The following is a 10,853-nucleotide window of genomic DNA, read 5'->3' as shown; positions in this document are numbered from 1 at the left end:
ATAAATCATTATTGATTTTAAATATAATCCAATTATGTAATATATTTAATAATTGTTGGACAGATATATTACTGAACCTGAGAGGATCTGCATAAACTACATACCTTACTTAAGGTATACATATTGTATATTATTTTATGTGTGAAGTTGTATGTATTACAAGAATTTACTAAGTATTTGGTTAACATAAAGTTTACGATAGTTCAGGGTTCTGAAGAGGATATGCGCCATTACTATTTCACATACTATTTATGAGGTACCTCTTTCATTGCCCAGCTAAATAAACTGAAGAAAACCGTCGACATATCTCTTATAGTTGCTGAGATCTTCTTGGATGAGCTCCAGAAACAGACACGCTGTATAAACAGAGTATTAAAGAAAACGTGAGCCCCCAAATATGTATTGGAAAATAACCGTATTAGGAAGTACAACATAGTAATCCTATATGAAGCACAGGCATGGAAAACAGCGATAAATATCATAAAATATCTCAAAGAACTGAAGGGAGCTCAAGTTGTATTTGCAATGGCACATCTACCCAAATGGACCTTATGGGGGAGATCAGACAGAATCATGACGGAAAAGACATAGAGAACGAGAGCTAAACTCCAGAGGGAAACTCTGGAAAATTGGCAGCTACGGTGACAAAGTTACACATCATGGGCCAAATGGGTGACCCCAGATATTCACAAATAAATGAAAACCTCCGACGCCTATGCCATAACTCGATATGTAGTCTTTTCTACATTTTCTAAAGAGGATAGGGAAACAAACCGACAATATTTGTTAGTTGGGTAACTGTATCGACCCATCCCAAGACAGCACTTTTCAATGTGTTCATTTCCAAGCAGAGAGTTGAAAAATGCGTATTGAATACGGTCAAAAAATTAGTGGAGAAAAGTAATATCCACAATGTTGAAAAGATCATAAAAACTTAAGTGGAAGAAGGAAGAGACCAGAAAAAGCGAAAAGTAGGTCGTTGTGAGGCAAATGAAGATTAGGAACAGTTCTCGGAAGATCCTAAAGTTCATTCTTGCAACGGTTTTAAAAAAAGGTCTTTAAGGCGTTAATTTCCTTGGGTGACTCTCGTTTGCAATGCGGTTAGAAGACCTCATGCAGAGACGAGAGGGTCCATGGTAAATCCTATACTAGGTGACCTGGATCTGGCTAGGTCGCTTCAAAGGAAACATTTCAGGAGAAAAAAAGATTAGTTCAGGATATTGAGGTTCAGGTTAGTTTAGGTTAGTACTATGTAATTGCATATATTTTGGTATAATATTGTCGTAATTCCTCCAACGTTATGTCAGGACATATTACCTAGAATAACTAATGGTTCGTTGTAATTTTTCTTTTGGACTTTTAAACATTAAATATCAGATAAACGTAACTGCAATACATCAGATGGTAAATGTATGTATAAATTTAAGTAAAAAATTCTTATCGTTATTATTTTCCAATAACAAACTTGATAATTTGCGTTGTGAACTGGAGCATTATTTTTTGTAAAAACTTACAACTGTACCAGGTGATTTAAGAAGGTGGATCACTCTTATACCTTTTTTGTTTTTAAACTTAGAAAGTTGAAATTGGAGGGAAGCTATATGAGGATAGAACCGATTGATTGACATTAATGACGTTTATCTAGCACTTCCGGTTTAACCGGAAATAACCACAGCTTCCGATTTTTAATTGTAATGCTCTATAATTTTTTCTTTTTTGAAATTTAAAGGTTATTCTTAGCCTAAAAATATATCATTTAAAAAAATATATTTTTTTTACGTCGAGCTACGCCACTGAAGTATACGTATTAGGCACAATTTTAGGTCAGAATTATAGAGAAAAATACTAATTTTTTATTGAGTACTTTTTCTTTTATGAACAATTTAAATACCAAAAAACAGTTTTCGAAAATAAATAATAAATGGGAAAACCATGACATGAAAAAACTACAAAAGGAATATGTTTTTTTTAATGACATATTTTTAGACTAAAAATTACCGCTAGATTTTAAAAAAGAAAAAAATGATAGGACATTACATTTAAAAATCGAAAGTTGAGGCCATTTCCGGTTAAATCGGAAGTGCTAGATAAACGTCATTAATGTCAATAAATCGGCTCTTTTATCATATAGCTTCCCTCCAATTTCAACTTTCTAAGTTTAAAAACAAAAAAGTTATAAGGGCGAGCCACCTTCTTGAATCACTCGGTAGAGCATATAAATTATTCTTGTCAAAAACTGTAATTTCCGGCAGAAAAGGTAATTCAAACCACAGTGCGGCCCATGTAAAGTCCCCATAAATATTGTACTTCTCGTCCGATTTTGACAAACTTTCTTTTGGATTGCAAAGCGAGAAAACTTGTTCTTTAGGACAAATGGTCACATATTTGTTATAGAAACCAAGACATGTTGCATAACTTTTTAAGGACGAAAATTGAAGAAATCACGTTAGATATTTTTTACACAAAAATGTATGTACACCACTGGATTAAGCGCCATACAAAATGAACATGTACCAAATATCATTAAAAAAGATTGCATATTAACATTTCTATTGCAAAGTTAAAAATCACACTTTTGTTATGACTTTATTTTGTCTAACAAAGTAAACCGTGGAATAAAACTATTTTTTATTCGTAACAATGCTCAACAAATTTCCTGGAGCTTAAAAAGAGAAAAGATAATCCAGTGCTTATTGCTTGCACCAATCCGACGTTTATTTTAAAATACTTTTCATACCCTTTTTCGTACATGACTACTTTTCTTAGCTGTTCTCAGATAACATTTACGCATTCTTCAGTTATTCTTGGGCGTAGTTCTATTAACAGTGGTCTTGATTTATAAATTTCTTGCTTAAAGATGCCTCCCAAAAAAAGTCGAACGGCGTCAAGTCCGGTGAATTTGGCAGCCATTCAATAAAAGGATCGTTTAGTCTTATCCACTGATTTTCGAAATTTTCGTTTAGGCATTAGGACGCGAGATTAGTGTGGGGAGACTAATTGAAACTTTAAATTCCGGCGATCCAGAGGTGGTAAATCGAGCAGTGCATTTATGTCTTGGAAAGTTCAAAAACGGATCTCGATTCAAATTGCTCTCAAACAAAAGAAGCAATAATTATACCATTAAATATATTTCGTCTCACACACTGCTTCGTAGCGTTTATGACCCACTCGGGACTCGGCAGGCTAACACTGAGAATTTTGGGACGACACCACCACATTTGTTGTAATCATGTCCTCGTCACTGAACAAAATTTTCTTTAAAAAGTCTCTATTTTCCAGATATTCCCCTTCAGCGCACAAACAGAATTTCAATCTTCTTTCCTCATTTCCCAGTTCGAGAGTATGCGAAAATTTAGGCTTAAACGGCCTTATTTTATTATTTACAAAGGCACCTTCTGATATTTTCTCTAGCAATATTTAAGTCTAGATTACTCGTTCTTAAGCTGAAATTAGTATTTTTGGGAATACATTCTAATATTCACTCATTGTGCCTAATCTCTCGACGTGGATTATTCCTGTTTTTGAAAATATGCCTTGATACACTACCTGTTTCGTTGAAAATCTTATTTATAGAGAGTACGGTAGTGCTCTTCAGGGCAAATCTATACAGTGTGTCTAAGGTAAAGGTGTGGTGTATGGGGATCTCGAAAACTAATAGATGCAGTCTTGGTTAAATAGAGGAAAAACTGCACATTCAAGGGAGTAGTTTCACAGTGTAAAAAGATCTACATTTTTTTTAGGTATTTCGAAAAAACCAACATTTTTAAATTTCATTTTTCAAGGGCTTTTTTGGAGTTGCTTGAAAATGGGCAAGAAACTTAACAGTGCTGTATTTAGGAAAAAAAACAATTATCATTTTTGATCGTCTAAATGTCGTAGGACATTAAGATTGTCGTATTGAAGCTTATAAAAGGCTACAATGGAAAATTGGTTTTAGTTTTCATCTGTCTTTTACCGTAACTCGGGAAAAAATTTCGAAAATTTCGATTTTTTTAAAAGTAACTAAAACGCCAAAATTAATTTTATAGATCTCCTTACACTGTGAAATTACTCCCTCTCCTGCGCAATTTTTCTCCCATTTAACCAAGTCTGTATCTATTATCGTTTACAAAATCCGCATACTGGATATACAGGATGTTTCTGAATAGGTGGTAAACATTTTATTGGGCGAATCTTGAGCCAAGTTTAAGACGAAAAGTTCATATAAAGACATGTCCAAAACGCTTCGTCTACGATCTACATAGTGTTAAAAAAAAGCTTTTTTTCGTTCCTTTAATTACTTGTTTATTTTTTATCACAACTTGCTGAAAATTCGTACATGTCATACGCCGAGTGTTTCTTACAAACGGAAATTTTCAGACTTTAATTTCATATACGGGGTGATGCGGATTGATGGGTCTTGAGCTCTCACTCATCACATTTTTTTTCTGTTACTATATTGATTCTTTTAGGCAAATTTCTAAAATCTGCATTGAGTTTTCTCACTTTTCAGTCACTTGCAAAATTTCGCTTAAATCGATGGTTTAGTTAATATTCATGATAATAAACAACTGCTTCCTGCAAATGCAATTATTGACACCAATGTTAATGAATCAAGCTTAAACGAGAGCTTAACTTTATTTAATATGAAAGTGTTTTAATTTTATAGCAGCTGCTGAAAATGACCCCCACCTACTAATGTAAAAAAAATGTGATGCATGAGAGCTCAAGACCCATCAATCCGCGTCGCCCCGTATATGAAATCAAAGTCCGAAAATTTCCGTTTTGAAGAAACACTCGGCGTATGATATGTACAAATTTTTAGCAAGTTTCGATAAAAAATAAACAAGTAATTTAAAAAAAAAACGAAAAAAAGTGTTTTTTAACACCTTGTAAATCGAAGACGAAGTATTTTTGGACATGTCTTTATATGAACTTTTCGTCTCAAACTTGGCTCAGGATTCACCTATTAACATTTTTACCATCTATTTAGAAACACCCTATGTGTATGTTATTCATTTCTCTGGCCGTACCTCTTGCCGAAAAAACAATGTCGCCAGTAACACGCACAAGTTCAATTTTGTCCCTTCCATTATTAGTGGTACACATTTTCCAATATTTTCAAAGGCTCTAATCGGATAGAACTAATGTTTTAAGTCCCTTCCTATTATTGTCATTTATTTTTGCCGCTTTATTCCATGGCTTGGAATGAATGAGCTTAGACGGAAAGAAATCCATAACAATGTGACTTTTAATTTTTCCATAGAGATGGGAATATGCAGAATTTTTTTTTGAAATTTGATACGTGCCTGCTTCGGAAACCGCTTAATAAGAGGGGGCAGTGGCGTACACAGACTTTTTTTGTAAAATATTAGAATTTATTTAGTTTTTATCTTTAAAAAATTACGTAGTAGACCTTCGGCTTTGTAACAAATATGTGACACTTTTCTGCACACCAAGGTACAGTTTTCCGACTCTACAATAAAAAAAAGTTTGTCAAAATCGGTCGTTAAATACAAATTTTATGGGTGTGTCCAGTTTTTAAGTGAGTCACATTGTACAGTGCTTTCATTTCAAAACGAATCACTCTAAATAACCCTTGAACTACGTATTGTTTTAAAATTTCCAGAAACGCGCCAATTGAGATATCGAGAAGGAAACTTTTTGATCTTATGTCCAATCCCCTATCGGCAACCCCTTGAGCAGGGGGCGACTCACCACTAAAATCTTAAATGGAATGGGGGGTTGATTGATACCTCGTTTTAAAAGACATGCCAAGACCTTTCCACCTACGCAGTTTCAGCTCATTCCGTTTAACCATTTCAAAACGGCGGCCACTTGAATTTTGCGATTTTTACAACGAAAACCTAACCCTAACTCGAGAGCTCCCCCTCATTATATTTTAACAGTGAGAGAATGGCTTAGTGAAGGGTTTCCTAGAAAATGGATCGGACGTCGAGGCGCAATAGATTGGCCAGCAAAATCTTCAGATCTTGCTCCTCTCGACTTTTTCCTTTGGGGTGACTTAAAATCTAAATATATACAAAACTCCAGTTGAAAGTATTCAAGAAGTGAAAAACGGAATAACGCTGGAACGCAGAGATATTACCAGACAAACTTTCATCAATGTTCGCAAAGAATTTTAAATAGATTTTGTTATTGTCTCGAAAATACCGGGTCACATTTTGAACATTTGATAAAATCATTCTTTCGTTGTAAAAATCATCAAATTCGTATGTGAAAAAGTCTTGGCATGCCCTTTAAAACAAGATATCAATCGACCCCCCATTCCATTTAAGATTTTAGGGGTGAGTCGCCCCCACACAACAATACGTAGTTCAAGAAGTATTTAGCGTTTAGTGGTATTTAGTGGCTCGCTTTGAAATTAAAGCACTATACAGGGTGTACCATTGAAAACTTTGCACCCGGCTTATTTTGAACCACGTTCCAAAATGTTAAAATTGCCGCGACACGTCCATCTTGTTTTCGAGGGGGACACATTTTAACGTTAGATACAGACTCGCCAGAACAACCCCCTTCGCGGGGGCGCATTCAACTTTAGAATCTTAAATGGCACTCTAGGTCGAGTGACACCTCATTCGAAAGGGTTTTTAATTCTGGTTGTCATCATGTAATTTTATTTTCAATTTTAGTTCATCTGTTGTTGGAAAAAAATTTTTACTTATGCTTAGAAATAAAAGGCAATTTTGTACTAATCATTTAATTAATTGTTCAAAATACCAAAGGGAAAACTATGAAAAATTTCAATTTATTGTCACTGTAAAAACTGCTTGTTTACAAATAAACGGTATTTTGAATAATGGGAAAAAATTGGTACTGATAACAAATTTACCAGTCAATATCTTTTAGTCGCTAGTCAGTTCTCAAAGAAAACTATTTAGTAGAAGTGTGTGTGTTTAGTAATTATTAATTCTAAAAGTGATTTATTCGAAAGACGAAAGGGTGGAAATAATTTCTCTCTATTTTAAAAACAATGATAATGCACGGCTCACGGCAAGAATTTTTAATGAGCGTCACCCAAATACACGCACCTCCGATGTTTACGTCGCCAGTTTGGTTCAAAAGTTCTGTGAAACAGGATCAGTGGAAAATAAAAAACGACAATTTCGAAACCCTGTTAGAAATGAAGTTATCGAAATTGCCGTTCTTGGTCATGTGGAAGTGGATCATAATTTAAGCATTCGTAAGCTATCTGAAATTTCGGGAGTTTCTAGCACACATTGTCAACGCATTTTAAAAACTTATAAATACCATCCTTATCAACTACAATTAGTTCAAGAACTGAATGAAGACGATCCTGACCGTCGTTTGCAGTTTGCGGAAGAGATGACCAACCGACTAGCAAACGATCAAAATTTTTTATATTCAATATGTTTTTCCGACGAATGCACTTTTTATCTGAATGGCTTGTTAAATCGTCATAACTGCCGTTATTGGAGTGACACCAATCCGACATTATTTAGAGAGGAACATACTCAACATCCGGAAAAACTTAATGTGTGGGCAGGAATTCTCGGAAATAAAATCATTGGACCATATTTTCTGCCAGGAAATCTTAATGGGGATATGTATCTTGAGCTTTTGAATGACTACATTTATCCAAAGATTGTTGATACTATGGAAAACGATGACAACATTTTAGAAGACAATGTTTGGTTGCAACAAGATGGCGCACCTCCACATTTTACCGTTGCAGTTCGTCAGTTTTTGAATGAAAATTTTTCAAATCAATGGATAGGTCGCCGCGGACCTATTGAGTGGCCACCCAGATCACCTGATCTGACACCACTCGATTTTTTTTCATGGGGACATTTAAAGTCTAAAATTTATGCCACTCAGCCGCAGTCTCTAGAAAAACTCAAGCGGCGTATCATTGAAGAATGCCACCTAATTACCCCCGATATTCTTAACAATGTTCGACGAAATGTTGAACAACGTTTTTATTATTGCATGGAAGTGGGAGGTGGGCATTTTGAACAATTAATTAAATGATTAATACAAAATTGCCTTTTATTTCTAAGCATAAGTAAAAATTTTTTTCCAACAACAGATGAACTAAAACTGAAAAGAAAATTACATGATGACAACCCGAATTAAAAACCCTTTCGAGTGAGGTGTCACTCGACCTAGAGTGCCATTTAAGATTCTAAAGTTGAATGCGCCCCCACGAAGGGGGTTGTTCTGGCGAGTCTGTATCTAACGTTAAAATGTGTCCCCCTCGAAAACAAGATGGACGTGTCGCGGCAATTTTAACATTTTGGAACGTGGTTCAAAATAAGCCGGGTGCAAAGTTTTCAATGGTACACCCTGTATGTATGTATATGCGGCCAATTGAGATTATTAATCCAACGGAAGAAAAATTCTTATCACGCCAAGCACATATAGTAACTACTTACTCCTAAATACCTACTCAACTTTATACATATCTCGAATAGATTCCAATAAATTGAATTTCGAAATCGATTACACATAAGCTTCTTATTTTGGACTGATAAGTACCCATCATCACGTTTTGCGTCCCTGTCCTTCAATTCACATCCACAAAACCTCAACCGTGTACATTCTAGTTTGCGACTTCACCTTTTATCTTTAGATACCGTTTATTGTTTTCTCATTTTTTATCTATGCAGATATCACACCGAATCGCTTCATATGATGCTACACTCTAAAAATAATTAGTTCTACGAGTGGCATAATCAGGTGCGATATGATTGTTCATACGCGCCGAACGAAGTAAATTATTGAGGAATTTGGGAAAAAAACTGCAAATATGAATTTTGTGGGGGAGAAGGAGGAAACGCCCAAGAGCTTGATCCTGCCCTTGGTGAAAACTGCCGCAGCTTTGGGAATTGTGAGTATAGATGGAAATTTGAGCTTCGTTTCGTTTAGTAAAATATTCCATTTTGACGTTGTTGTATCGTCACAACTGTGTCACAAATACTCTGTGATTGATTCATGTAGCGATTTGTACGTAATACTTTGGTTCAAGGGGTGTGTTCTAGAGCCTAGTCTAGGATGAAAATATCAACTAAGATGAAGAAGACTTAAATCGCTTTCCGCTGACATTGTACATTTTAATAAGATGAGAAATGCGGTTCTGTTTTTATCATTTTGAACCGTTTTACTTAAATAATCGGCGGGTAATTTATGATGAGCAATAGATTATTGTTCAAACGACAATGGAACACATAAGGTAGAATAGATTGAATTGACTTTAATTATGGATGCGTTATTGGATATGGAAGTTCTTAATGCTTATTCGATTTATCACATAAAATGTTCTTTCTAGCTGTTATAAATAATAAAATGTGCTACATTGGATTAAATTTTTAGATACAAGGAGTAATCTGGACTGTTTTGAGCATAATTTCCATTTGTTTGTATTATATGAAAGAGATTTTATTTGAAAACGTCGATTCCATGGGACAGATTATTTATAAGATGTATATCAGTAAGTCGTGTAATCACATAATTTAGATTACATTTAATTTCGTTGTCACCACATTATCCAGAAAGTACTGGTGATATAAATGATACCAATAAAATTATCATTGGTCCCAAGGAGTTCAATTACTTCATGTACATCTACCTGACTTTGAGTATCACCTGGTTGATTGTGTCCTGCGTTATCTTATGGAGTAAGCAATTGTGTACTAAATTTTCCTAGATGAGTATAACTCATGTACATTTCAGCAACCCTGAGAGACCATCAGGAGAAGCATTATGACCAATCCATTGTGGCATGGACCATTGTTACGTCCTTAGTATCGTTGCTGGATTTAATACTGCTGTTTGTGCTCTCACACGACTATAATAAAATTCTAAGTGTTGAAAGTACTCCACCTATGGTAAAGTAAAATGATATTCGCTCATATATGAAGTATCATTTTTCTTTGCTGTATTTCTTTGATTCTAAGTTTTTTCGTGATTAATTAGGATCTTATAATTCTAACGGCTGTTGGAATTGTCATGACTTTAGCAGCACGAGGCTTCGTCCTATGGGTTATAAACATCGTGTTCGTGGTGATTCTCTCCAAATACTCATATAAGAGGTATAAAGGGGAGGTTAACAAGGTTTGTAGTACTAGAATTATAATCAACACCGATTGAAGTCATCACTGCTCGATTTCAGTCACCAAAGCGAGGGAACCGTCCTGTAATCGACGCCTATTCCAAGTAAGAGACGTATACTAATACATCTGAGTGCAATTTAAATTTTGGGATATTCTAGATCGAGACCGGACCTTCCATGGCAAACTCCGTACGACGATCGCAAACCCTTTGATAATATGGGATTCAAGGATGATGACGATTTTTCATTCTCCTCAAAACAAAATCCCAGAATTAGAGAAAATAACAGAAATCCAGAATATGTGGCCCCTTTTACTCCGAGGCTGGGGCAGAATGAGCCGCCCTGGAATAAAAGACCCGCACCCAGAGATGGTAAACACTCAGTATTGTTTAAATTGATATTGTTGCTGACATTGAATTTAGAAGTGGGCAATGGGCTTCCGCGCGTTTATCCTAATCAAGAGCCTCCGAGGACTGCCAAAATCGGAAGGCAGCAAGACCGGCGGAGTCCTCCCTTGAACGTAAATCCTCCCTACATTCAGCCCCTTCCGTACATCCCAAATCCGGACTATTCGCCTCCGGGGTCGCCCAAAGTTAGAGGAGTGCTACGTCCAAAGAGTAATTATCAGTTGTATTAGGAGGATGTAAGTCCTATTTATACGCAATTTCTATTCTTTTTCTATTACAATAATAATTTATAATAGCTTTACGGACTTGAATTGCATGAATTGTAGTTTATGGACTAATACATTTTATTTATTTAAGTTATTTGAGGAGTAATG

General features: G+C 35.3%; 2 protein-coding genes across 3 annotated transcripts in view; one reads left to right on the top strand and one right to left on the bottom strand.

The window, feature by feature from the left end:
• Positions 1-10,853, bottom strand: part of ssp6 (short spindle 6) — a 64,143-nt gene that overhangs the window by 48,365 nt on the left and 4,925 nt on the right. The gene's annotated exons all lie outside the window — the stretch shown is intronic.
• Positions 8,551-10,835, top strand: LOC136414341 (uncharacterized). Of its 2 annotated transcripts, none has more exons than XM_066398314.1 (8): positions 8,551-8,851; positions 9,334-9,451; positions 9,513-9,638; positions 9,694-9,848; positions 9,937-10,074; positions 10,133-10,176; positions 10,232-10,443; positions 10,495-10,835. In XM_066398314.1, exons 1-8 carry the CDS (start codon positions 8,771-8,773, stop codon positions 10,707-10,709), a joined length of 1,089 nt encoding a protein of 362 aa, XP_066254411.1. In that variant the 5' UTR covers positions 8,551-8,770; the 3' UTR covers positions 10,710-10,835. The 2 variants fall into 2 exon arrangements, with proteins under 2 accessions (XP_066254411.1, XP_066254412.1); XM_066398315.1 differs by lacking the exon at positions 8,551-8,851 and adding an exon at positions 9,017-9,193.

Source organism: Euwallacea similis, chromosome 17 (genome assembly GCF_039881205.1).
Source record: "Euwallacea similis isolate ESF13 chromosome 17, ESF131.1, whole genome shotgun sequence".
NCBI classification, from domain to species: Eukaryota; Metazoa; Arthropoda; class Insecta; order Coleoptera; family Curculionidae; genus Euwallacea; species Euwallacea similis.
Note: the sequence above shows the minus strand (reverse complement) of the source record. Positions and strands in the feature narration are given on the sequence as shown.

What these genes read in the sequence shown, in the direction of transcription:
- LOC136414341 (XM_066398314.1), top strand. Translation starts at nt 8,771, where the DNA reads ATGAATTTTGTGGGGGAGAAGGAGGAAACGCCCAAGAGCTTGATCCTG. An exon ending in ATAAAGGGGAGGTTAACAAG is followed by an intron (nt 10,075 to 10,132) that starts GTTTGTAGTACT and finishes GCTCGATTTCAG; the next exon opens with TCACCAAAGCGAGGGAACCG. An exon ending in AAGACCCGCACCCAGAGATG is followed by an intron (nt 10,444 to 10,494) that starts GTAAACACTCAG and finishes CATTGAATTTAG; the next exon opens with AAGTGGGCAATGGGCTTCCG.